Source organism: Emydura macquarii, unplaced genomic scaffold, assembly GCF_026122565.2.
Source record: "Emydura macquarii macquarii isolate MOO-44397 ecotype Brisbane River unplaced genomic scaffold, CSIRO-AGI_Emac_v2 contig_1692, whole genome shotgun sequence".
Classification (NCBI taxonomy): Eukaryota; Metazoa; Chordata; order Testudines; family Chelidae; genus Emydura; species Emydura macquarii.
In genome coordinates, this window is record NW_027131829.1 from 2,802,783 (window position 1) to 2,830,338 (window position 27,556).

The 27,556-nt window shown below is 54.9% G+C and overlaps 1 protein-coding gene across 1 annotated transcript; it reads right to left on the reverse strand.

The window, feature by feature from the left end:
* Positions 1-27,230, reverse strand: LOC137158511 (vasoactive intestinal polypeptide receptor 1-like). The gene is made up of 13 exons (XM_067556298.1): positions 27,168-27,230; positions 18,240-18,363; positions 14,113-14,220; positions 12,382-12,485; positions 11,822-11,919; positions 8,419-8,551; positions 8,146-8,299; positions 6,214-6,274; positions 5,571-5,637; positions 5,243-5,334; positions 3,117-3,246; positions 2,076-2,117; positions 1-1,504 (listed from the first exon to the last, which is right to left on the reverse strand). The coding sequence occupies exons 1-13, from the start codon at positions 27,228-27,230 to the stop codon at positions 1,412-1,414; spliced, it is 1,269 nt and encodes a 422-aa protein (XP_067412399.1). The 3' UTR covers positions 1-1,411.
* Between the last annotated feature and the right edge of the window lie 326 nt (positions 27,231-27,556).

A 27,556-nucleotide genomic window follows, 5' to 3' on the forward strand; every position in this document is an offset into this window, starting at 1 on the left:
TCATGTCTGAAGCAGCTTTATTACACCTGAATGTGAAAGGAGCCCGGAATAGGAATGACTGGCATGGTTTAACTTCTGCCTGATAGTGCGGGACGACTGCTGGTGGCTTGACACAGGGCCAGATTTTCTGAAGCGCTCAGCACCCTGTGTGCACCCAGCCCCTGGTGCTCAGCTCTGGGGAGAACCCAGCTCAGTGTCTCACAAAACCTGCACGCTACAGGGTGAGCGTCACCCCGTGCACGGGGCCTGAGTGCAGCCAAGGTACCATTAAGAGTCTAGAAAAGTAGGAGTGAAGCAGGGCCTATAGCTAGTAATGGCTTCTCGCCCAAGAGGGAATGCTGCATTCCAGTTGCTGGGTGTATGACGCCTGTCCTGTGGGCGGGAACGTGGCTAAAGGACCAAAGCCAAAGGGGGAAGTATCAAGCGAAGTGTGAGCCGGGGGTGAACAGCAAGGCACGGAGCTGGGGAGGTGTTTTGTGCTAGGGCTGCCCTCATCTAACATCTTCCTTCCTGGACTGGGTAGAGGCAGAAAGTCGCATGCTGATGAACTCTGCAGATGGTGCTAGGGCAGGACGAGCTGTGAGCCCCAGGGAGCGGAACGGGAACCCCAGAAAATCACCAAATAAGATTCAGCATGGAAACATGCAAAGCCACCTGAGAAAAAGTGTCTTAGGGGGAGGAGAAAAACCTGCCAAGGAACAAGGCTTAGATGCCCTGGGCGTGAGTGCAGAGAAGAAACGCCCTGTGGCAGCAGAAGAGGGACATTCTGGGCAGGCAGCACCTCACGGCGCGGGAATACAACTGCCTCTCTCTCTACGGCCCGGAAAGGCCACGCCGGGCGACGCTGGCATCTAGCCCTGGGCAGGCCGCACTGGGTGACGCTGCGTTCCTTCCTGTGCAGCTCAGGACCAGAAAGATGGAGAAAAATCCTAAGCATTTACAGGAAGGGCAACCCCACTGCGAAGCTGAGAGAAGGGCTGGGGGTCCGCGGCGCGGAGGAAGAGGAGTTAGAGCAGAGCACGGAGTATAACGAGGAGGAAGGTGATGGAAAGGAGAATGCAGCCTGAGTCCCTGGAAACTTCCCAAGGGCAAAATCTTTGCCTGTGGGGTCATTTCCCGGAGGGAAGGGGAGGAAGCTCTGTTCCTTGGAACATTACGCACAAAGCTGGGCACAGCCCTGGAGAACACAGTGCAGAATACGACCCTGCACCAGCCTCTGGGAATGAGCTGCGGGGGGATCTACGAGTGTGTGAGTCCCCTTCTCTGTGTGTCTGGCCCCGGAAGCAGAAGCAAACTGAGTGGCAAAGTGGAATGCAAGGCACTGCTTTGCTCCCGGCCGGGGCTGCTGCAGCGGGGGATGGAGTAGTGGTCAGTCCTTGGGAAGCTATTTATCACCGACCCTTTCCCCTTCTCAGGCCGTGAAGTCTTGGGTCATCAGGTTGAAGACGTTGCTCTCCATGGATGACTGCCATTTGCCCCAGTTCCTCTGGATCTCGGCCTGCACCTGGAACAGCCCAGCAGACAATCACAGTAGAATAGTGCTGGGAAAAGCCGGGCTGTCCCCACATAGGAAACGGAGGCCAGAACACGGACCCTCCCAGCCCAGGGCTCGAGGACTCACTCAGGTCTGACAAAGGGTTCTGAGAGTCTCGCAGGAAGGGCCACAGAGCTGCAGGGGTCTCGTGTCTACAGGCCAATGAAAGGTGGTTTTACATCGCGTTAGCTCAGCTGATTTAGCATCCCAGTGTCGGAGCCCCCGCAGCACCCAGGGAGCCCCTTTAACCACCACAGACGGCAGCAGCTCTCGAGCTGTTGCCTAGGAGGAACAAAGTTATAAGGACACAACCCCTGTGCTAGACACTGCACTGGGGAGCTTAATCAGAAAGGGTTGCTGTGCTGAGAGGATCCCTGAGACGGAACAGTGCATGTGCACATGCGTGGTGGGTGTACAGGTGGGTGCATTGCAGGTATCTGTCTGCGTGTGCACGTGTGTGTTTACGTGTGAATTTGTGTGCACACACGTGTGTGGGTGCGTGCATGGGTGTATACGTGTGTGTTGGAGGAAAGTCACTCACCTCCCCATTCAGGAAGCAGTACAGAAAAGCCACCAGGAACCCCTGAAATATAAAAGGGAGGAGAAGAAGTTTCACAAAACAAAAACGTTGCTGGATTTCTCCACCTCATGGAAAGCCCCTGGGTTGGAATCCTCCTAGGAGAGTTGTCTCTGTCCACCAACTCTCGCTGGTGGCTGCTCTGACAATTTCTGATGTTGTTTCTTTTGCTTTTTTGGTTTAAAGACTTGCTAGCTAGTAAGTCTGCTTCTGTGACAAGTGATGTTTGTATGTTTGTTAATAGCAGGTTTCGCAGCAGCAGACTTGCTAGCTAGCTGGGAGGCAGTGGAAAGTGATATTCACAAACACACAAATATCACTTTTCGCAGCAGACCTGCTCAGCCTGGAACAAGCTGGGGGACAAAGTAAGCCCTGGATGGGAAGGTGGATAGGGAGGCAATGGGGGCCTGGGAGGATAAATGGGGAGCTAGGGGAGGCAGCGAGGGCCAGGGCGATGGAGGCATGGATGGGGGGCCGGGAAAGGCAGCGTGGGCCAGGGGTGATGTGGGGGAGGTTGAGCCTGGGGCCAGAGCCCAGGGTTGGAGCCCGGAGCCCTGTGGCCGGGCAACCGAAGCCCAGGGCTGGAGGACACAGCAGGTGTGGTGAGCCCAGGGCCGGCACCCACTGCCACGTGGCTGGGAGAGGAACCTGTTCTGTGCTAGAGGTCGTACTGAGCGGGGTACAGCCACCCCCTGGCTGTCAGTTTGACATGCAGCAAATGGGTGACACCCCGTGTGCGTTCGTGGACAGCCAGGTGTCTCCTTTGACTTTATTTCCCTCCCTGATTTTGTATTGGTTATTTTTAAAAATAAAGAAATAATCCCCATCTCCTGGCTCTGCCCGCCCGCGGCAGCCCCTCCCTGCCCTGCGCTGATGTGTGGCAGGGGCACCGGATGCAGGGGACTGCGGGTGGGTGTCACAGGGAGAGAGAAACTGGGCCCAGGTTCACAGCTGTGGCTTCTCTTATTGCCCCTCTGTGGCCCAGCCGCTGCCTCACTCCAGTACCTGATAGGAGCCAAGCACCAGCTCGAAATAGAGTCTCGCTTCGACGCCAACGTGTTCGGGGAAGAGGGCGAATACCACGTAGTGAACCCCAAAGAGGGGGATGAGGAGCAGCGTGGATTTTGCCAGTCTCCTGGGGAGAACCAAAGTGACAGTCAGGTTCCGGTGATACAAGAATCGCCCTGTTTGTGCTGCTCATGAAGGAAAAACGCTCTCCCCGCCCAGGTAACAGCGCTACCGGGAAAGCATGAAAACAGAATCGTGCAGCTGGCCTTTCCCCCCACGTCTAAGAGGCGCAGCACGTGGCTTGTTGCAGAAGAAGCGTGGCTTGCAGCTGCAGGGGGAGTGGTCAGGAAAAGTGACCCAGTTGTTGTAGTCAGTTGGTCCCAGGATATTAGAGAGGCAAGGTGGGGGAGGGAATATCTTTTATTGGAGACCAGCTTTCCAGCCCCGCGGAGCTCTTCTTCAGCTGTGGGAGAGGTGCTCCCAGCATCACAGCTACATACAAGGTGGAACAGCTCGTTTCGCATAAGTAGTTAGCACATATTTCAAGGGCCCATTCAAGGTGAAGTGGCCCATTAACGCCCCTTCAGTTATAGGGGGGAAAGGAGAGAGAGGAAAAAAAGCTGGGGTAGGGGGGTTGTTTGTGGGTTATCAATTGTTGAAATAAACCATAAATCCAGGGTCTCTATTTTAGTCTTGTCTACACTAGCACTTACATTGGCAAAACATTTGTTGCTCAGGGGTGTGAAAAAGACCATCTCCCACAAACACAGCGCAGTCCCCCCGAGCGCCTACGCCAGCAAAACTTAAGTTGCTCAGGGGGGTGGTTTTTTCACATCCCTGAGTGATAAAAGTTTTCCGACATAAGTGGAAAGGTAGACAAGGCGTTAGTCCTTAGTTTTTAGTGTCTAGCAAAGTTATGAACTTAATATCTCAGGTTCCTCTTTGAGAATGTGGACTGAGAGGTCAGATATGAAGCAATGGCTTTGTGACGTGTTCACCCACAGGTGACAGGGTGTTTTTGTCTTTTAGCATTTTCCTGTGTGAGTTCACCCAAGAGTGCAGGGATGGTCTGGTCTCCCCCACCTAGTTGCTCTTGGGGCATTGAATGCAGTGGATGAGGTACACCATGTGTCGCAATAAGCATGTGTAGGACCCATGGATCTTGAAAGCTGCTTTGTGCGGGGAGCTGATCACCACAGCCATGGAGATACATCTGCGGGTTTTGCATTTGTTGTTTTAGCTGGGTCAGGTGTGGGTGGCTCTGGGGACCACCCGAGCAGTGGTCCCGGGGGCAGCCCCAGGGACTGCCGGAGCAGCAGCCGTCTTCGGGGTGGCCTGAGCACCAGCTAAAGCAGCAGCCCCGGGGGCCATCGGGAAGTGATCCCTGGGGGCCTTGGAGCAGCGGGTGGCCGGGGGCAACTAGTTCCCTCCCTTGGGGCCCCACAGAGTAGCGGCGCCCTGTGAGCAGCTAAGATTAACCAGGGATATTTATAGTAAAAGTCATGGACAGGTCATGGGTTGCGTCTAAACGAGCCACGACTAAATCTTAGCCTTACTCATGGCCCAAAGATTCTGCTGTGGCCGAGATCCATGTAGCCCTGGGGGGCCGTGGGATCAATGAGGGGTGCTGTTACAGCGCCTGATTTTATGAGCTGATACATACAGACCCCAGCACTGCGCTCCCTCCTAGGATAGCCCCGTCCTGGAGTTGGGGCCACTTGGTATTTTCTGTTCTGGTCCTGAATCGGTGTCAGCAAGTGACTGGGGACAGATGTATACATTGGTGTAGCTCCACTGCAGTCAGTGCCAGTGCCGGTGCCAGCGAAGGATCTGGCTCGATATGTATAAGCTCAGTTTCTCTGTGAGCTTTGGAAAGCCCTGTATGCCACCCATCCTCCTCATCATGCCCGTGTGCCACCCAAGCGGAACAGCCACTGGCCTGCTGAAATGGTAAGCCTTGGGAAGCACCCTGGCTGGCCAAGCCAGGCCTAAGCACCATGCAGGGGAAGGGATCACATTTCCTGGGACCGGGCCATCTATATGGTCATGGAGCCAAGTGGTTTTATCCGGCCTGGGGAAGGGGCCCTGACTCCTGGGGCAGGAAGGGCTAACACTCTGCTTACATATACTGCTGCTTGTAGTTTTTGCCGATATCCGGGGATCGAATCTTCTGCACTAACATTCGGATCACGTTCAGGAATATGAGGAAGTTCACCTTGCGAAAGGGAGAGAAGGTTTGTCGCAGCCTCTGAGCAGAACCAACCACCCGACGATTTTCCCTGACCCACAGGCCACCTTCTGCCATCTCCCTGCAGGAGTCCCAGTCTCCCAGGCCAGGCACAGCACACCTCGAGGACGGCAGCACACCCAGGGAGGCTGCCCGTCCAGTCTCACTCCACTTGCCTTCCAAGCCCCACGTTTACAAAGTAAAAGGCCCCGCGGCATACTCACAAAGATGGCAAAGAGAATGGGAGCCTTGATCACCCACCAGTACAGACTGGCATAGTCATCCCAGCACCTAGGAGAGAGACAGCAGGGCTCAGCACAGAAGTGCTACCAGCTCCTTGTGCTGTTGGTCCCTGCGGCAGGGGTGCCTGTGAACAGCTCCGGCCTCCCTGTGAGTTTGGAGCAGGGAGATGACACTGGCTCTCATCTGAGTCTGGATGTCCGGGGCGTTGCTAGCAAGCTACAGAGCCCTGCCTGGATCCAGCCCGTCTCAGCAACAATTAGCCGCTGTTCCCAGCTAAAGGCTGGTTGTCGGCCCCTGTCGGAGTCGGGCGACTCTCAGCTCCATCCATCGTGTGGCAAAGTCACCGCCGGGTTTCGTGTCTGCAAGCTTTGCACAGGGCCAGGGACTGTCTCTGATTCTGAGAGTGCGCGCGCGTGTGTGGAGGTGTGTGGGGGTGTGTGGAGGTGTGTGGGTGTGTGTGTGTGTGTGTGATGGCTGCTCACTAGACCTGGAGCTTGTGTAGCTCATCTGGTGCCATTCACCCCCCTCTCCCACCCCAGGCCTGAGCTCACTCGGGACACGCGGGGTTAAGACAGGACCCCCTAGATAAATGAGGTGGGGGGGTGGGGAACAGGCTGTTCTTACCCGTGGTTGTCGTATTGTAGCCGGGCAAAGATCCACAGGCTTACGGTGAGCAGAGGAACACCTGCAGGGAGAGAGGCCAGTTATTCTCCCACAGGACAGTGGAGTCCTCCAGGGACCGTGCAGGGAGCTCCCACGCCACACAGATAACAGATCGTCGCAAAGCCACAGCACTTCCATCTCCGTGGGGGGAGAGGCTCTCCAGCCCCCCTCTGCCCAGCGCAGACCTGGGGAGCCCCTCCCATGGCTGCCAACCACTGGCGTCAGGGCAGCTGATGCTCAAGGGATGCTTCCCACGCTGCTCAAAGCTTGTGCCTCTCGGTGTGGGCGTGTGGCCCCTGCCCTGGTGTGGGCAGGACGATGGGGAGGTGCATATCTCTGGCTGTGCCGGCCTCTGGGGAGCTGGCAGAAGAGGTTCATGATGCCAGGCCGCCGCCACCCCATCAAAAAAAGGTACGTAAAAGGAATCACACATGACAGCACGGTCCAGTGGTGAGAGCAGGGACCTGGGACTTTTTGCTCTGATTGTTGAGATCTTCAGATAGCTGGGGGCTGAGAAGTCTGCAGTATTTTCACCTGTCCTGTCTCATGCTGTGACCCTGCCCTGTACACAAGCCCTTGATGTCCTGCCTCGTCTCCAGCAGCACCTGGATCCTTTGTTGTGCTGGGTCAGGTGGAACTTGAGGTATTTGGAACAGAAGATTTTTTCAATGCAAAAACCAGCCTTTTACCGAATCCTTTGTGGCAGGCTGTCAGCGTTAGCAGCGCTGTCAGTTTTGCATGACAATTTTAATGACACCTTTGTCTACCTTTTTTTTTTAAATCATTGACATTTTTCATTTATCAAAAACCAATTTTTTTAAGAAATGAAATATTTCAACAAATGTCTGTCAAAACGTCAGTACAAAAATAGTTCTGACACACAAAGAGGGGGCCCGTTTCAAACTCCCTAGTGAACCCAACTTGGAATTTTCAAATACTTTTGTGAAACAGGTGGTGGGTTTTTTTCATTTTTGGGATCTGTCCATGCCCGGCCTGCCCCAAAAAACCATAGTTAACCTAAAAGTGGGCTCTCTACAGAAGGACTGACTCTGCAGAAGAGAACTCTTACATTATGGCAGCATTCAGAGGCCACGGTTGCTAGATGATAAACATAAAAGATAAACATCTTTGCCCCAAAGATCCAGGGTGAAATCCTGGCTCTGTTGAAATCAATGACCAAGCACCAATTCTTCTGTTTTAGATAATTACGTGGTCCCCCATTAACAAAATCAATGCCTGCCTCACAAGCCCCCTCTGAACAGGACTATTATCCTTATTACATAGGTAGTCACTAAAGCCCAGGGAGACCACACAACTTAGCCAAGGTCCCACAACAGAGAAAGGAATCATCTCCAGAATACCACTGTAGTACGCTAGCCACTGGACCATGCCTACCTCTGCTGCTGTCAAGGGAGCCAGTCTGAGAAGGTATGTGACAGAGAGTCAGTGGTATAGAACCAGGCAATTAACAGATGTTTTGGTTCACGGAAAATTAAAATTAAAAGAAGTGGAGAAAAATGTATTTCAGGCTGAACCAAAAATGAAACTTTCCAAAATTTTTGGCACATTGAAAAGTTTAAAAAAAAAATTGTTTTGGCTCAAAAATGCAACTGCTCGTTTTTTTCTGCAATTTTTTTTTGTTTTGACCAAAACAGGTTGACAAAATGGATCCAAATTCACAAGCTATTTCGGCATTGCCAAATCCGCATTTGTTTCCACAGAAGAGAAGTTTTGTGCAAAAAAACCCCAAAACGATTCCAGCACTGGTTTGGTGTACAATCGCCAGCCGGTGGGTTGTTCTAGGAGAAAGCCTAGAGCCTCCAGCCCTTCCTTAATGGCTTTTGTTATGGACAGCCCAGATTTAGCCCATTTCACAGCATACGTGGTACTCACCCCAGCCGATCAGGGTGTACCACCAAAAATATCTCTTGTCAGAGGTGAAGGTGAGCAGCAGCAGTGTCTGCAGGTACATGCCCTCCACCAGGAGCCAGTAGAAGTTGGCCAGCACTGAGTACTGGAAGAAGGCAATGGCCACTTTGCAGTTCACCTAGTAAGGAAGAGAGGAAAAGGTTCACATGGACACTTCCCAGCGCCTGCTCACCTGCAGGTTGATGCATCCTTCCTGGCCCTGGAAGGAGCGAACCCCATCTGCTGAGCACCTCTTACCGTTGACATTGTGCAGTGATCGATGGCCTGGTCTGCGAAGAGCACGGCATCTTTGATGAACACGGCAGCCCCCCGTAATATGAAGGAGGCAAAGAAGTGGATGTGGATGGAATTCCTGGTGCAGTGAAGCTTCCTGTGGAAAGGAGACAAGCCCAGGGGCTCTGCGTTCTTTGTGGCAAACACAGACATACGGTCACAGCCGGGCCTCGCCCGCGCCTTCCACTCTAAGGGCCAAATTCAGCACAGCCTGCTGGAGACGTGGGGCTGCATGAGGGATGAATTTGACACGGACTGTGCTGGAGATGGATATAGCACCGATGGCCATTACTTCATAGAGGTTAAAGCGAGAGGCGACCATTAGACCATCTAGACTCACCCCCTGTATAGCACAGGCCATTGCATTTCCCTCGGGACTAGTCACTAAAGCATTTCAGTGTCTCAACACGGAGCAGCAGTGTGGCATTGGCAGAGACCTGGGAATTGACTGGGTGAGATATGCCCTGGTGATCGCTGCATTCAATCCACGCCCCAGGATGCAGAGGAAAATGGCTGCCTGCTCCGCCCCACAACCAAGTCCCTCACTCTGCCCTGGGGGGAATTCCTCCTGGTCCCAGATCTGGCAGCTCAGTTTGCCCCTGAGCGTGTGAGCAAGACCCAGCCAGGCACTGAGACAGAGGATTCTCAGAACCACCTCAGAGCACTGGCCCCTCAAAGATTCTGTTTGGTGAACACCTGAGCAGATCAGATGTGCTCCAACAGTTCCGGGATCAGTGGCAGAGGTGATCGGTTCCAAACCATAGCCTGGAAGTCTACACAGTGACTCATAGCCTTTAAGGTCAGAAGGGACCATCGTGTTCATCTCGTCTGACCTCCTGCACATCGCAGGCCACAGAACCTCACCCACCCACTCCTGTAATAGACCCCGAACCTCTGGCTGAGTTACTGACATCCTCAGATCACGGTTTAAAGACTTCAAGTGACAGAGAATCCACCATTTACACTAGTTTAAACCTACAAGTGACCCATGCCCCCTGCCGCAGAGGAAAGCAAAAAAACCCCCAGGGTCTCTGCCAATCTGACCCGAGGGAAAATTCCTTTCCAACCCCAAATATGGCGATCAGTTAGACCCTGAGCATGTGGGCAAGACCCACCAGCCAGACACCTGGGAAAGGAACCCATTTCTTTTCTTTAGAAAAGAACTGGCGCTCTGGCAGGAGATGTTGGGTGGCAGATGAATCGCTTAGCTAGGTTTTCCTGGCTGTACTAGCAGGACTGCAGGCTCCAGCTCTGACATCTCATAGATTCAGCCCTATGGAACTCTGGCTCTGGGCTGCAGATCTGTCTTTCGGGAACACAGAGGGTCATTTCTGAAGAGCATATAACCCGGCCAATGGCTGCGGCACAGGGTCCAAACAATGCTGGTGTAGCTGTTGTCTGGAAAGAAGACCCAGGATCCAGGGATTTGTGGTCCCCAGTGCACAGGCAGACCGGCCGGCAGTAAATGGAAGAGAAGACAGCTCTTTGCTCTCACCAGCGGATGTGCAGATGGTGACATGCCAGCCAAGTCATGCCAAAGATCAAAGGGAAATGGATGATACTGAACTGCAATGCTGCGTGGTGCCCCTATACCACAGTCTCTAGTGGCACCGTCTCCTGAGTCTCTGATCCTGAGGCTAGGAGGGTCCCATCTATCGTTGCCACAAGACCAGGCGTGGGTTTCTGTTGGATGAGAACTCACAGCGCCCAAGCCATCTCTGCATCCATGAAGCAGTCAGCGGCACCAAAGTCGAACTTCCTCTCCCCTCCCCAGGCTTCAATAGTATTTCCAGGCCAATCGGCGGTGCCCCGTCAGTCAGCCCAGCGTGGCTGGCACGTCCTCTGCTGTGTGGACCACCTGCCAAGTGCAACTACAGCCAGAGCCGTGAGGCACTGACATAGAGATGGCTGCTGCCCCAGGACTCTGCAACCCCACGTTCTTGACCTGCTGCTCCCCGCAAGGGGGGAGGAGGAGACTTTCCCTAGGGACAAGTTATCCCACCTTGCACCTTCCTCTGACGCAGCTGCTTCTAGCCCTCTTGAAGACAGGACCTAGATGGATACCTGGTCTGATTCAGCCTTCCAAACGCCGGATTCCTAACCTGTCCATCAAATCGTATCCTGTTTCCCTGGCTCGCCCTTGTCTAACACGTCTATCACCCATCCTTCTCTTCCCTTCGTTTCTTTACCTGGGGTATAGGTGTTAGATGTAATTAATGAAACCACAGGATAGCCACGCTGGGGCGGGGGGAGGGGGGAATTGCTACGTTAATTTCAGATCTATACCCAGGGGGCTTGAACGCTCAGCCTTTATAGCCAGAGACCCCCAAGGCCCCAACACTGAACAGTGGCCCAGAGAGCTCTAGTTTCTACTTCGCGACAAGGTGGATCCGTTATCCCCAGATACAACAGACAGCGCATTACGAGGACAGAAGCATTCAAACATTGACCACAAAGATTGCAGAGTTCAAGTCACGCCTGTTCCCTGCAGGCTGTTTCTCAGATGGGCTTCGCTTCTTCAGCTAGAACTGAGAAGCAAAACATGAATTTCTCTCATCTCTGACATCATCTGAGTGACCAGCGCTTGGCAGTGTCAGGGTAAGACCAGCTGGGTCTGCAGAGGTGGCGTCAGGTATTTTGTGCTGTGATTTATTACTGTTCAAATAACGGGACAGTGAATTGTCTCTGAGTCTCCCACCTGCATGGACACCAGCGTGAAACGCTGCCAGATCGGAACGCTGGATTTTCCCCGCACTTTGCCTGGGGGGGAATGAAGGCTCCAAGTGCAGGTTGGTGGAGAATGGGGCCTTTGTAATCAGTGCAGCTCAGATGTTATATGGAGAGGACAGGCTGATCTGGCACATACCTCGGGTCTCCGAGGATGGGCATGGACTCGAGCAGTTAGCCCATGGGGTCGTTTGTGCCGCCGCGCCCATGCTGCTCTTTGCAGCGCTAGCCCATTCAAAGACAGCATGTGTATGTCTACCCACAGTGGAGATTACCTGCCCGCCCCCGGCACCCCAGCTCCAGTGTAGATGGACCCTGACCTGGCAGCAGCCCACAGGCTCCGTGTCCCTGCTCTGTATCTGTGCGTGGGTGGGGGGCAGATTCCATCTTACAGCCCCCCCCCTTTGCCTTTGCCTGTAAGCATCCCTCTTTCCTCCCAGCAGTAAATGTCTCCCACATTCTCCCATGCCCCCACTGGCTCAGCGCCGCCTGCTACAGCCCCTGCTCTGCTTGGCTTGTGTCACGCTTCACCACGAACGCCCGGAACCCAAGTCTGTGAGCAACTGGGCCCAGGAGCGGAGCTGGCGGCAGGCGGGGGGCTCAGCTGCTGCCTGCCCTGCCCCGGCGTGCGGAGCCCTACCTGAAGCAGGAGAAGATGCCGACGGCCAGGAGCAGAGCAGCCAGGGAAGCGGAGTAGCCGCAGGTATAAAGCACCTTCACGGTGGCAAAGTAGGCCTCCTGGAGGAGAAAGGCACAGCCGAGTTACCAGGTCCCGGCGGCAGAGCCAGGCAGGTGTGTGGACATTAAGGCACAGCCGTGCAGCCAGGAGCACCACTGACCCCCTGGAGACGCAGCTCCCTGCCGCGCAGTGGGTGGTGGGGAGGGGGTGACACGCTGCGGGCAGACTGCGGGCCCTGCTGCATTCATGCTATCGCCCATGAGGGCCCAGGGGGACCCGGACTGCCCCAGAGAGACCCTGGCAAGCCGCCCACCAGCCCCAGGGGACCCAGCCCACCAGCCCCAGGGGACCCAGCCTTCCCATTAAGTGGGACACAGCTGGCTGCAGACATGGGCCCTCCCCGGTGTTTAATTAGTGCCGGGCTGGTTCATTTTTAAACAACATTTCCGTAAAGCGGCTGCCTTGCAGTGGGGGGAGCAGCCCCCGCCCCACGCCCCAGCACCGACCCCGGCTGCACTTGCCTTGGCTTCTGCGTCCTTACTGCTGCCATTCAGCTCGCAGGCCTTGTGGTACGACGGGCTTTGGTCGCTCCAGCCGGACTCCGTGCAGTTCCTGCTTATCAACGCTGCAGTGACAAAGCCAAGGTCTTACAAGGACCTTTCCCTCGACCCCCTAGATCCTGGCTTGGCCCCCAACCCTCTGCTTGGCTGCAGTTAAAGTTAAAGCTGTATTCTGCCCAGCTTTGAAATAATAATAATACCCAGCTTGTATCTAGCGCTTCTCTTCAGGAGATCTCGCAGCGCTTGGCCAAGCATCATTATCCTCATTTTACAGACGGGGAAAGTGAGGCACAGAGCAGCAAAGCAATGCACCAGGGTCACCCAGCAGCAGAGCCAGGAATAAAACTTGCCCCAGGCCCATGCACTTTTGACTGGGCCCTTCTGCTGCCCAGGGGTAACGGGTGAAGGTGCATGTCCAGGGCACCACTGCCCGGAGCCAGAACGCCACACTACACAGGTCAGGAAACACGGGCAGCGAACCAGGCTGAATGGAAGCGGAAGAGCTTTGCTTTCTGGTGCCCTTTACATCAGACCGTCCTCCCCCGGCTCGCTCTGTGACGATGGCGTTGGAAGTGGCCTATTAAATTCAGCTTCTGCCCCTGCCCCTTCAAGGTGGGGTGGAATTTGAGAGGCTGCCCAGAAAGCTGCAGGGCACTGGGATGGCATGGCTAGGGCCCGGCAGCAGCTTCTCCCTCGTCCTCTGCACATGTCCCGCTCCTAACGGTGCGGAGCGCCCCCGCCTGTTCAGGGCCAGGGTGCGCATGAATTGGTCCCAAGGGGTGAGTCGGTCCCACGACACCCTCTTCTGACCCTGCTGGCTAGCCTGGTGCCCTCTTTCTCTCTCCGCTGTGTCTCTTAGTGTCTGCCCCTGCTGTCCAGAGAGGTCACTCCACCTGCAGGCAGACACAGGACTGCCCATGGGAAAAGCCCTCTCCTTCCTTCGGGCAGCCCCTTTCCCTGTATCAGCAGTCGGAAAGGCCTGTAGAGCTAAGGGACTGGCAGGATTAGAGACCCGACTTCTGGCCCTGGAGGAGAGGGCGCCATGGAGAAAGCCAGGGCACATGCTGCTGCTGCTGCAGAGACACAGGGAGCTGAGACACGGCTGGGGGCTGGCGCTGGAAGCAGCCTGTGGGCCTGTTCCACACGGCACCTGAAGCCAGAACCAGCCAGAGCCCAAAGGGGAGGAGGCACCTGGCTGGCGGCTGGGCGATGGATACTGGAGGGCATTTGGGCTGCGTCTCCACTGATGAAGGTGTGGGGCGATTCCTGGATGAATCCCTGCCCTCCCCAAGGGCCGTAGGATTGGCCTCCGCTAGAATGGAGCAAACCCCTGATCTTTCGGTTCGGTGACCAAAGCAAAACACTTTTGTTTGGGATCGAATGAAACGTTTCCCTGCATCTGAGACCGAAATGGCCAAAGCAAAACTTTTCAGCTTTTCAAAAATATTCTTCCTTTTTTTTTTCCTATTCACTGAATTTCTCCCGAATTCGTGGGCCGTCTCAGAGCCCCGTAAAAATGCATTTTTGTGTGAACTGACTGTTAGCTGAAAGAAATTCACCCAGCTCTAGTCTGCCCCCCCCAGCAAGGGATGGGAGAGGGGACTCGACTACCCGAGCACAGAGCCCTCGGCATGGTGGCTTTGAGGGGGACCGGCCCCTTTGCTCGAGGACTGTGGGGTCCCAGCACCGCACCTTGTGATTTCTTGAATACTTGAAAGATCTTTGGACAGGTCACAGCTCGGGACTGGCCGATGGACACCGCCGACCAGCAGCTGAAGCCATCCCAATCCGTCCGGCAACCTGGGAGAACCAAGGACAATGTTAGCGTTGGTGTTGGAAATGAGCAAGTCTCCGGAGAGCGGCATCCATAATATGATGGGGACCCGGGCATGTCACCCCCAAAAGAGAGAGGGGTCATCAGCTGCCACCCCATGGCCTCCCCTCGTCAGCATGCAGCGCCCCCATCTGCAGAGAGGTTACCCCACCGCAGCTCCCTTCTCCCCAGTCCTGGGCCGACTCACTGCAGTCAGTAAAGGAGAAATTTCACACCAGATCCTCAGTGAGGTGTAAGAAATAAAACCAGAGGCGATGCTTCCACATGCTGTTGTTCAACGCGAAAGGCAGGGGAGGCTGCGGCAGTGTCACAGCCTCCGAATTCGGCTGGTGGCTTCCCACCTCCACAACCAGGGGTGTAGTTGTTCTGGAAGAGGACAACAGCTGCACTGGAGCAAGCTGTTCTTTAAAGATTTGATCCTCTGGACTCCTTCCTCGTCCATGTGATCCCCCTGTGGGAATTAGGACGCACGCAGCATCGGGGAAGGGGTGTGTGCAGTGGAGAGGGTCTCTCACTTATGTGATGATTCCTAAATCCATAGGAAGCCAGACAAAATACAGATACCCTAGAGCCAATGGGAATAAATCCTGCTCAAAGGAGCAGTCATTTCTTTTCTTGAAGTCTGACAACAGCTAGATTTGCTGTGTCAGGGTCATGCAGCCCTTGACAAACATTAAATAATCAACCAATTAGTCCACCCAGTGCAATAGGCAAGTATTATTATCGCACTGAGAACAAGCAGTTAAATGACTGTCCCAAGGCCACACACTTCAGTGGCAGAGCCAGGCCTAGAACTGAGGAGTTTCTATGGTCTACTGCCACGTGTGTCCCTGTAGACCATGGCTCTGGAGTGGAAAATAGCTTCCTATTTGCAAAGGGAAGACAAGTCCTGCAGCCAAATAGGATTCCCTCCTAACAGCATAGTTACAAGATCCCCCAAGACCATATTCACTTTCCTATAGCTACTCGGCGTTGGTTGGACTTGGTCCAGTTTGATTGGCACTAAAAATAGTTCTGTCCCACCTGTTTGTTACTCGGACAATGTGTTTTGTCTTGTGCGCTTTACACCACAAAAATAATGTGAAAAAACCACCATGTGCAGCTGGGTTCCACATAACCATAGATACCAGAGCTGTGTGAAAAGCAGAATCTCAGCCCTGGGAGGAATTCTGATATTCAGGGCTGGTTATCAGCATTCAAGCAAATAAAAGTCAGTGAACCACTTTTCACGCTAACGTGGATCAAAAATGAAACCCGCTTCTGATTATGTTTCAGAACATAAGGTTTGTTGGGGTTTTTTTTAAGTTTAAAAAAAACAAAACCAGGAGAAGCAAGAGATATTTACGCAGAAAACTGCTCAGTGAATTGCTTGCACCGATTTTCACCAGCTTTTTGATTTTTGAAGTAAACACTCATAAATTCCCAGGAAATTTTAAACAAAATAAAGAGCAAAAATGAAGGGCCTTAGCTGTGCTGTACGCTGAGCTCGGCACCATGAATCAGCGGCTCTTTAATGTCAGGCAGAGCAGGTTTGCACCAGCAATTTATTGCAACAGTTACCCCCACAAAATCCTTCCTGGACCTGTGATAAACCCCAGGCCGCAGGAGGGTGGCAGGTGGTGTGCAGTACAGGAGCAGGAAATGCGGAGGAACAGGGCAATCTGTGTGTTCCTTTCCCCATTTAAACCAGGGGCTTCATAACCCCAGAAGGAGGCAGCAGCACGGCTTGGCAAAGAGATTCCCCTGGCTGGCAGTGGCTCCTCTCAGCTCTGCTGGGTGCTGCGTGTGGAGAGCAGAGTACCACGGGCAGCCCGTCTCATTTGGAGAGGGGGAAGGAGTCATCTTACCCAGGGCCCTTCGGTCTCTGCACCTCCCCTGTCGTATCTGGCTGTGGGCACTGTCGGGCACGGAGCCAAGAGCCGCTGGGTCCCGGCTCTGGTCAGGGATGGCAATTCCTGCGCGCCTGCCGCTGGGTGCAGCCTGGTCCCTGCCAAAGGCAGGCACATTGCCCCTCAGAAGTGCTGTCGTGAGCCGGAGGCTGACGATCAGCGCAGGGAGGGTTCAGCAGGTTCCGGAGAGGATGACAGAGCCCAGGAATTCCCCTCCCTCTGTCTGGGAGCCCATCACTGCCCAACCCAGCCACTGGGGTGTCCATCACCCGCCCAGGCAGCCAGCCCACAGAGCGGCTGGGCCACTTCCGTCTCCCACTGCAGGGAGGAGAGAGCAGCAGGGAGCAATGAGTTCAGGGGGAGTCACCGCAGGCTGACGGGTTTATTGCCTTCATTAGCCTCTTCTTCGCCCTGCGAGCGAGGGGGGGATGGTTACGGAAGGAGAGGAGACAGTGAACTCAAACGAACACTGGCAGTCTGTGTGTCTGTGTGTGTCTGTGTGTGTACTAACGCTCACATGCGTGTGTGCGTGTCATTCAGTGACACCAGACTGCGGGACGGGCAGGCCCTTTCCCCCAGGAATGCCCTGTGCCCGCCACTCCAGGCTGCCCTCCCTGCCGTTATCACTAAGGCCTCAATGCCCGCGTCGGCCCCACGTGCTCCCCAGGCTCCCACCGCACAGACAGACGGTGCCTGCGTGCCCCCTGCCCCCCAAGACGCCGCCCTCCTCTGTCTGCCTGGCGAGGCGATCGGGGATTGGAGCCTGCACTGGGCCGGGCGGTGCCAAGCATCCATTGCGGAGGAGCAAACCCAGGGCGCTGCCCCCCTGGAGCTTCCTTAGGGAGCAGAGCCCCTGGGGAAGCTGCCCCCAGCTGGGCTGGTCTCCCCTTTCCCCAGTGCGAGCCCGGCTGGGCTATTGCTCAGCGGTGCAGGGCAGGAGCGGCCTAGCATGAACTATTTATACCAGGCGCGGCTCCGGGAGCCCCCTCCGCCCGGAGACTAACACAGGCCCTGGAGCAGCGATTCAAGCAGGATCAGCTGAGTGGCGTTAGCTTGGCTTCACTGATCCAGAGACAAAGAAAGGCGCCCCGGCTCCCCACACCCCACTAGGGCCCAGGGGACACAAACAACCACACAGCCCCCCAGCAAATGCCCCTCGCTGGGGGCTGAATTGGCTCCTCCAGCTCCGCGCTGGCCCTACAGAAGCCCCCTCCCACACAGGGACATCGTGGGGCAGATGGGCTAGAGGAGGGAGGGGCAGGAGGAGGCATGACTGGGGCTAAGGCCCAGAGACCATGGCATCAGGGTCACAGGCCCGAGGCTGCACTGCTCTGTGTTGGGGGCGCAATGTTGGTCTGCAATGTTTATATAACGAGCAGGAACATCCGCCCGGGAGCCCAAAGCCAAGAGCAAATCTCTGCTTCCTTTCCCCTAAGAAGGAGTGTGGATCCCAGCAAGAGGCTTTTCCTCCCACAATTTTCCTTCTGAGTGGCGCTGCTGAACTTAAATGAAAACTTCCCCGGAGTGAGGAACTGTTTAGCTTTTGAAGTATTGGCGGGTGTCTGTGTTTCGCTGCCTGTGTGCGCGCTGCACAACTGCTGGAAAGGATTTCGAGGCTGTGGCCACCAGGCGGCCGGGGCCAGGCATCCCCAGGCACAAACGTTGATAGTTCACAATTAACTCATGAGTCGTGGCACAGCAGAGCGGAGGCACTAGGAACATCTTAGCACCTTGGTGCCTGGGACAGATTTTCAACACAGCTGGCCAACAAGACAGAGAGGGCCCGATCCCTGACTGCCGCGTCGACTGGTATGAAGTTGCTGCAAGGTTTTGATTTAAAAAATACAACCACTTTAACCCAGACACATCTCCGGCCGCATTCTCTGCCCACCTCTGGGCCTTCGCATCCTCAGCTCTGTCTTTGAAAGTGACTTGCAAAGGCTCTTTCTTTTTTTAAATGAGGTTTGTGACCCATTTTGCTTCTTTTTTAGGCATAAAAAGCCATTTAAGGGATTAAAAATCAGCACTATATAATCAGCACTATATAATCCTCAGGGAGGCTCCAAGAATACCCAGTGATGCTGGAACTCACTCACCTTTCCACCTGGAAGGCTCTGGGGACTCGTTGCTTTGGTTTTCGCTCCTGATTATTTCCAGACACTCAGCCTCTTGCTCTTGGAAACGCAGAATGATGGAGCACTCCGGATGGGATGCCTGTACCTTCGAGAGGAAATGGACAGACACCAGCACACAGGCCGTTAAAGGGGTTTAACTCTTAGGAGTTTAAGGGGTTTAATTCTTGAGCCTTTTGCTCAAGGACAAAATACTCCTGTGTTTCATATTTCCGCTAGCCCCCGCCCAAGCAGTCATAGTGGTGTGCATACTCTTTATGCCCCTTTACATCATATTTCCTTTGCTTTATGATTTTTGTCTTGTGAACAGTGTTAATAAACATTACAATCATTATTTATAACCCTCTGAGCGCATTGTGTTTAAGGGGTCTCTTCTGAGGTGCCCTACAGAAGATCTGTGCTGTCTGACCCCATTACCAGGGGGAGACCAGGAGGATTTGAAACAGAGCAAGAGAACAAAATATAGTAGAAACAGAAAACACCTATGAGGGCATGTCTAATGAATTCCTCTCTCAGCCAGGACAGGGTTGTTGCCTGCAATATGTTTCTGAGTTCTTCGTCCTGTCCATTCTACCAGGTTTGAAGAGAAGATATCTGGGTGGTTGTAGGAAAGCGAAACTTTTCTCTTATTCCAAGACAAGCCAGGCAGAAAGTGTCTCTGCAGTGCAGGCATAGGGGGGTCATTAAAGTTTCAGGCTCTGTCATCTGGACAAGTGCTGAATGTACAGAATAGTGAGACATTAGGGAGAGAAATCTCAGACATGTTTGGATTTCAGGATCACCCCAGGAGAGTCCATTGCTGGCACATTTTTTTTAAGGACAGGAAGGTTATAAACCTGCCATCAAAATGGACAGTTACATAAGCATCCCACAGCGATTCATGAACTCTGCACCACACCAAAGGAGAGAGCATCAGGCAGGGTGCAAAGTCAGGTACTCAAAAGTTAGGAAATGCCATACGACCCCCGAGGCGTGTGCATCACGGCACCGTCTTTATTACCACGATCACCCTGGTTTTTCTCCATCTATTTTTACATCTGGAGAACTGAGGCACAGAGAGATTGAGATCAACGTTTAAAGAACGCCCAAGACTTCTGCCCGCTCAACCCAAGACACCTTAGGCCTGGCCTCTCAGAGGTGCTAAAGCACCCACGGCTCCCACTGACGTCAGCGGGAGAGGCGAGGGTTCAGCGCTTTGGAAATCAGTCATTAGGTGTCTCAAACTGGGCACCCAGACTAGCCCTGCCATGCCTCAAATTGAGGGTCAATACGGTACAGAGCGTGAAGCGCTCAGATACTATGAAAAAACAACGAGAGTCCTGTAGCACCTGAAAGACTAACACATTTCTGTGGGCATAAGCTTTCGTGGGCTGCAACCCACTTCGTCAGATACTATGGCAACAGTAATAATAGCAGTACCTGAGATAGATAGATAGATAGATAGATAGATAGTGAATTAGCCCTTGTGTTCAGCAGAAACTGAAAGGAAGCAGGTCTAAAGCCATATGGGCATCTACTAATTGATTCTGCAGTGTCCCAGTTTGACCCTGTCCTGCTCTGTTCCCATGGCTAGTGTGTTGGCCTGGCCATTACCCACTCACATGGAGGCACAGGCAGTCAGTAAGGTCAATTATTTCACCTCCCTCAGTGGTATTCATTTCTTTTGGGCAGGAAGTTGGGCATTACCAAACTGGATCCAACCCATAGTCCACCCAGTCCAGTATCCTGTCTCTGCCAGCACCAGCAGCAAGTGCTCCAGAGGAGGGCATAGGAAACCCCTAAGTAGCGAGTGTGGGATAATCTGCCTCTTCACTGACCGCTCAGTCGATCCAGATAGGTCGATCTGACGGCAGCGACAGTGTAGACATAGCCTAGTCGACGCACTGAAACCACCTCCTCCAGTGGCGCAGCGCTGCGTTGACGGGAACGCGGTTCCCGTTGGCGCAGTGCAGTGAAGACGGCGCGCAGAAGAGATGCACAGGAGTCGACGGGAGTTATGAAAGTTCTTTGCGTACTTTGCATAACTCCGGACAACTGCCGGCAAATCGCCGAGGTAAGTGTAGACAAGCCCTAAGTTACACCTGGCATGGAACACAAAAGACAAGAAGAAGAGGTTCTTTAAATACATTAGGAGCAAGAGAAAGATGATGGAAAGTGTAGATCCTCTACTTAGCGGGGAAGGAAAGCTCATAACTGATGACAACAAGCAAGTTGATGTGCTTAATGTCGATTTTGCTTCATTCTTCACTAAAAAGGTGAATGATGAGCAGATACTCAGCACAATTAATACTGACAACCCGGGGGAAGGAACACAAGCCAAAATAGGGAAAAACAGGTTAAAGATTATTTAAATAAGTTAGATGTATTCAAGTCAGCAAGGCCTGATGAAATTCGTCCTAGGGTACTTAAGGAATTGGCTGAAGCAATCTCAGAGCCTTTAGCAATTATCTTTGAGAACTCCTGGAGAACAGGTGAGGTCCCAGAAGACTGGAGAAGTGCTAAAAATAGTACCTATCTTTAAAAGGGGGAACAAGCAGGACCCAGGGAATTACAGACCGGTCAGCTTAACTTCAATACCTGGAAAGATACTAGAGCAAATTATTCAATGATAAATTTGTAAGCAGCTGGAGGATAATAGGGTTATAAGGAATATCAGCATGGGTTTGTCAAGAAAAAATCATGCCAAACCAACTGAATTTCCTTCTTTGGTAGGATTACTAACCTACTGGATAGTGGGGAAGCAGTAGACGTGATATACCTTGATTTTAGTACGGCTTTAGACACAGTTCCGCATGACATTCTTATAAGTAAACTAGGGAAATGTGGTCTAGATAAAATTACTGTGAGGTGGGTGCACAACTGGTTGAAAGACGGTACTGAGAAAGTAGTTGTCAATGGTTTGCTGTCAAAATGGGAGGGCATTTCCAGTGAGGTTCCACAGGGGTCAGTCCTGGGTCCGGTACTATTCAATATTTTAATTGGTGACTTGGATAATGGAGCAGAGAGGATGTTTATAAAACCTGCAGATGACACCAAGCTGGGAGGGATCGCTAGCACTGTGGAGGACAGGTTTAAAATTCAAAATGACCTTGACAAATTGGAGAATTGGTCTGAATTCAACAAGATGAAATTCACTAAAGACAAGGGCAAAGTGCTTCACCTGGGAAGGAAAAATCGAATGCACAGCTACAAAGCGGGATTTTCCTACAGCCTCTCATACCTTCCACGCGTTTTCCAGCAGGGGTTTCCCAAGGACACTGAATCACTATCTCGGCATTCCAGGAGCTGAGATGGTTGGGAGAAGTGGGCAACTGAACCGAGACCTGGACAGAGTCAGAGACAGCAGGGGGCTCAAAGCTCTGATATGCAGGCACTTTTGACCACATGGACTGGCAAAGGTCTATCAGACGGCAAACCTGCTCCAGGGACTTTATCAAGCCTACTTCAGCAGGGCTCCCTCCCATGGACCTCCTCACAGGGAGCAGAATGGCATGTAGAGCTACGGTGGGCGGGTGCCCGTGAATGAAGCGGCTAGCTGGGGACTGGAGCCAGACAGCAGTAAGGAGCAGGGCTGGAGTCTGAGGAGTTAAGGAGCTGGTTAAACTATCAGATCTGCCCTGGGAAAATTTTGCACCTCTGACAAAGAAAGTATTAACCAGGGCTCAAGCTTCCTGCAGACACACACCAAACTTCCCACTCAAATCCAAAGGCGCCCGGCATTCTACCTTACTAACAACAAGGGAAATTCCCATCCAAAAACCCTGGTTACAGTTTAGGTTGGTGTGTGCAGTTCAAGAGCAGACATACAGGACCACTGAGCACAGCCAAAAAAACCCTCAAACATTAAAGACTCAGGACATCATAAGATTCCACAAACACTTCTGGCACCAGCCTTAGCATCCAATTCACACACAGCGACACCTTCTCACTGAACAGTGCCCAAACAACCTTAACTCTGCCCCTGCGTCGGCTCTACTATTTTATGGGCTGATCCACTTAAATCAATGATAGACCTCTTCCTGCTGACTTTAATGGGAGTTGGACCAGGCATTTCTCCGGTGTGTCTTTTGAGCACAGTAAATGCGGACAGCTGACTGTACGTTTATTATTTTGTAGTGCCATAGACCAGGACCCCTCAGTGTGAGATGCTAGCCGACAGAACAAAGATACAGTCCCTCCGCAGAGAGCTGACTGCCTAAGAATATTATTTGTGCTGCTGCATCCGGTTCCCTCGTTCATTATGGCACATATGATTTCTGCTTTTATATAAAAGCCATCGAGTTATGATCTGGTGATTAAGTCAAAGGTAATTCTATTTGTCTAATTAGTGGCACAAGGGATTGTTTTGCCCAGTAGGAAAGGACTGCACTATGGACGAGTTTCTATGGTACAGAGATGGGCACTCTCCGGAACTCTAACGGACTCACTTGGTGGCCTCCAGAGCATGCGGACAAGGACTCAAGGACAAGGAGGTCAAATCCGCTAGCCAGGTGCTGCATATTCTGTGTGCGATTGTGCTGTCAACCTGCCTTTGTGTTGGAGCGTTGGAAGCACAACGGCGCTCCTTCCTGCAGTGGGCGAGTGGCGCACTGGACAGGGTCATGCTTTGTGTGCGAGGCAAGGCAGGTTCAGAGTCTCTCTCTAGACCCCAATAATCTTGAACTGGTGATTTTGTGCACAGCTGTGTGAAAAAACAGATTCCCCCAACTGCATGAACAAGAGGCTGGTATAATGTTCTGTGCATGGTTCTGGGTGAAAGCTCCGTGGCGTCACCGTGGGTCGCTATTGTTTGGTTGCAGAAGCAGGGAAAAGGTGTTTGCATGCTAGTGGGTGGATGCTTCGGTTCAGTGGCCTGCATGTGTGAATGGGGGGCTGGAGTGGTTCCTGGTTTCCATAGGTTTTAATGTTTGAGGGGCAGGGGACCCTCTGACTCGTGCTCAATCACCTGGCCAGTACTTTACAATGCGTACTCAGGGATTCGATCACAGTGATGTGTGTAACCAGGGCTTGCCCCAAGGACTTCTGGGAGGTGTGCATGGGTGAATTTGTTTGCGCCCAGATGCCATGGTGATGGGTGTGTTGAAAACACCTGTCTGGATCCTTCACCAGTTCAGCAGTTTCCATCCGTTTCTTCACCTGTTCATGGGCCAGCTTCTCTCCAGAGCTTCGTGTCCTGCTCAGAACCCTGCATCAGCATGCGGAGAAGGCAGCCGACAGGCTGGCCCGACGTGACCTCCGGGCCTAGGGCTGAGCTGTCCTTCTGATCTCATCACTCAGCCCAGATGTGCAGAGACTCTGGTGAGTGGGCAAGTCAGGTGTGGGGGCCTCCTTATTGGGGGCCCGATCCTGCGTGGTGCCAAGCGTGCCCAATTCACACCTAAACCAAGGGGAGCTGAGGCTGCAGCACCAGACCCTGAGTGCCCACGTCCGGCTGGGACAGATCCAAGCTACGGAGACAGCGGCCGGCTTTGGAAACTCATTCTGTCCACTGCACAGCCCAGACCCACAGCTGAGGCAAACACGAGTGTCTCCGGGCTGGCTGCGAGGTCTGGCACAGGGGCTGAATTCTCTCTCACAGAAGATTGGGGGAATCTCCCAGCTACCTGGGAAAGGGGATCCCAGCTCTTGGCGTTAGCCATGCTAGCTGCGGGTCACCTCTACAGTCACGCAGCTCTGGGAAGGAAGGAAGAGAGGCAGCTTTTTCATCCCCAGCTGCCGCGCTGGGATCTAAGGGGCAGCGCCAGGAACTGAGTGGTGCCTTTGGCCTCCCGTATTGACCCTCACAGCCAAGCACATTGTCAAAAGCGACCTCTGGTTTTCGGTACTGCCGGTTCTGGAGCCCGGGGTTGGGGCTGGAGTAGGGGGGCGGCCGAGTTAAGGGTATTGTTAAAATTAGGATTCAGGTCACTTTAAAGTAACTCAAGCCAGGTCAGCCTCGGAGCACCCGCATTAGACTTCCCAAAACAGAGGTGTCTCAGCTCAGGGGCTGCTTTTGGGTCCGTAGCCTGGGCTACTCAGATTGTGTTGCTAGTCACAGCCCTGAGCAAAGTGCAACGGGTCCGACAGCGCCTCAGAGATGGGCCTCCAGGGCACAGCTCCCGCCCTGCGCCTTGCTCCTGGTGCCGGTCACGTGCTGGTGACACAGAGCAGCAGCCAAGCAGAACACCACCGCTGGGCTGACTGGCATATCTGCGGGGGGCCCACGACTCTGCCCCACCATGCTCTTCCTCGTCCACTCCAACGGGGGCACGGCAGGGTTGCCAGGGGAGTTCTCGCCACCTCTTGCTCCCCTGCAGCGGCGCACAGAACGGCCCTGTCAGGCTGTTGGATCCTGCACCAGGCACCCAGATGGGCACCCGGGGCCCCACATTCAAACGCTGTCCCTCTGCACCTCACAGACAGCGGCACTGCCGCGTGATGGGTGGACCTGCCCCCCAGGAGGATGAACGTGCTGGTGAGACACCAGGGAATTGGGGGCGGGGGAGTCCCTGGCTACCAGGGGCACTGGGTTCTACGCCCCGCCTGGCTGTGCTCCCAGCTTGGGGCCCTGCCCTCCCTTATGGGGGGCTCGGGGCTGGGGGCACAGCAAGAGGAATGGGACAGCAGCAATGGCCAGGCGGAGCCGGGAAGGGCCCCTCCAGCTCCAGGCGAGATTCGCACTGCTGAGCCCGGGCAGCCCCTGGTCTCCAGGCCCTGTCCTGCAGGTAACAACCCTGCCCACTAGACTAGCTGGGCTGAGCTCCAACACGCTCCAACTCAGCGGGGTTAACGTCAGGCTGTCCCTAAAGCCGGCCTGCAGGGGCCCCAGTTCTCAGGGCGCCTGCCTCAGGGCCCTGGAAAGGGCTCTAGGCCAAGGTGGACTCGGCCCCGGGGCAGGGGGGTCACGTCGCCCAGTGGCTGTGCAGAGAAAAGCACGTCCTGGCTCTCTGGGGGCGTCTGCCCAAGGCCCAAGGAGCTTTGAGGGGTCCCCAAGTCAAGCTGAGGGAGGAGAGCCGGTCATGCCCTCAGCTGCAGGCTGCCCCAGCCCTGGCCAGCCCTGAATCGGCGCGCCCAGCACTGATACCCAGTGCCTGGCGAGCGGGGCCTGCTTCCAGCGGGGTGGGGGCCCATTGCGCTGTGCTGGGCCACTGCTGGTGCCTCCCAAAGGGGACCGGGCTGGCAGGCAGAGCTGGGCTGACAGGGAGCAGTTCATCCAGCTGCCCCTCGGGTGTGCCCACCCCCGGGCCCAGGCATAGAGGAAGCCTGTGCGGGGCTTTTCCGTCCCTGTTGGCTCCCCATCCAGGCCAGGCTGTGGAGGGCAGAGTCGGGGCAGGAGAGGCTGACCCTGTGCCCAGGTGAACTCAGGTGCCTCTGCCTGGGGGCGAGGCAGGGGCAGAGGATGGAAGAAGTCGAGATTTAGCTGCTCGCCCGGGACTCTGGAGCCCCGCGCTCAGCTCTCTGCTTGGCGACAGACTCCCTGTGGGCCCGTGGCCAAGTCACTCAGGCCTGGAGCCAAAGGGATTTAGGTGCCTAACTTCTAGTGATTCTGGTGGGAGTTGGGCGCCTATGCCTTAGCATCTCTCATCTCCCGTCTGTGCAGTGGGGATCACAGACAGTCCTGCCTGGCAGCCGGGGGTATGAAGCTGCGAGATGCTCAGGTACCGCCGCGATGGAGATCAGATGAGTACGAGAAATAGGGGCCAAAGGGGGGCTCAAGCCAGGAGCTCTCCAGTTCCTCGGCAGGTCGGGGTAATTCAGGGAGGAGCAGAGGATGCCGAAGCCCGACTGACTCCAGAGAGGGCAGAGGCAGCTGTGCCGGGACACGGTCTCTGTAGGAGCCCAGCAGCGCTTGCTGCTGCCCGCCTGCCCCACTCCTTCCCCGCCGCTCGCTGGGACCTGGCCGGCAGCCCTGACTGCTCTCAGCAGCAGGTTTGTTTCCAGCCCGTGAGTTCCGCCTCACTTCACCACCATCACATTAGCCAGCGCACAAAGGGGCAGCTCTGCTCCGAGCTCCCGGGGCACGCCTAGCCCTGGCAACCCCGCTCCCGGCTCAGCAGCTCTCTGGCATGAGGGGAGGCGGCGGGAAGAGGCTTTTTGTTCCTTGAAAGAAAAAACTCGCTGCACGCTGCAGGGTGAAACGGAAAGTGTCTTTTCAACCCTGCGTTTCAGAGCCTTCCCGGCCAGCCGCCCACCGCAGCCCGCTCCAGAGCCCCCAGACGGGGCCAGGCCAGGCTCAGAGAGCAGGGCAAGCCCAGGCGGGCAGAGGGGTCTCGGGGAGCCACCTCCAGGGCAGGCAGACCTCTCTCATCCCGCTGGGGAGCCGCTGGGGCGAGCCCTGCTTCCTTCCCTCAGCCGCTTTTAAGTGCTGCCCCGGGGAGGAGCCAGCCTGAGGAACCTCGGGGCAGGGGACGCCCGTGCTCAGCTGGTAACGAAAGAGGTGCATGGCTCCAGTGGTTCAGACCTGGTTTCTACTTTCATAACTAACACAGCAAGCCCAGAGATGCAGGGGCTCTGAACTGCCAAGCCCAGAGGTGCTTAAGTTAAGCACTGGGGACGGGTAGGCAAGGACATGAGAACCGACCCAGCCCCGGCTTGGCCTGCCCCGGCACAGGGAGCCCGTGTCACCCGGCGTGGAGCGCCGTGCGGTTAGACGCCTCGCTGCCCCTGGCCTCAGCACCGTGGTGCCTGGAGGCGGCGACCCCCGCATCTGGCTGCCCGCGGACACCGTGTCTCGGCTGGCCAGTGGCACCGGGCCACACAGTGATGAGAGTGGGTCGCTGACCCATGCCTTCGGCCAGTGTAGGCGCGCCCCCCTCCCACACACCACGGCCCCTCCTCTGCCCCCCGCGGGAGGGACCCTGGGGCGTTGGCCATGGGTGGGGTGGAATCACGGGGCCTCCGCACTGCACTTACCTGTGCGATGGGAATTGCTGTCAGCAGCCACCAGACCCCCAGGGGCTGCCACGTCCCCCCCATCTCTGGTGCAGGGAACCGCTTCTCCCCCTGCCTCTGGGGGTCAGCGCCGAGGGCAAGGGATCAGTCCAGCGCCTCTTTCATGTCCCTGCCTCTGCCGGGCCAGCGCTGTCCCCGGCTCCTTCTCCGATGGGATCCACCAAGTGTGACCAGGGCACTTGGCCCCAGAAACGGCCCCGGCACCCAGGTTCCCCTGTGCACCCAGCTCCCTGCGCCTGCCTTGTGCGCCCAGCTCAGCTCAGTCCCTCGGGTCCCGCTGCGCCCCGGAACCGTCTCCCACTGACTGCCTTCTCGTCCCCTTCCCCCTGGGCAGTCTGCTCCAGCTGAGC

What these genes read in the sequence shown, in the direction of transcription:
- LOC137158511 (XM_067556298.1), bottom strand. Translation starts at nt 27,230, where the DNA reads ATGGGGGGGACGTGGCAGCCCCTGGGGGTCTGGTGGCTGCTGACAGCA. An exon ending in CAGCAATTCCCATCGCACAG is followed by an intron (nt 18,364 to 27,167) that starts GTAAGTGCAGTG and finishes TTCCTCTCGAAG; the next exon opens with GTACAGGCATCCCATCCGGA. An exon ending in GTAAGGACGCAGAAGCCAAG is followed by an intron (nt 11,920 to 12,381) that starts GCAAGTGCAGCC and finishes TTTCTCCTCCAG; the next exon opens with GAGGCCTACTTTGCCACCGT.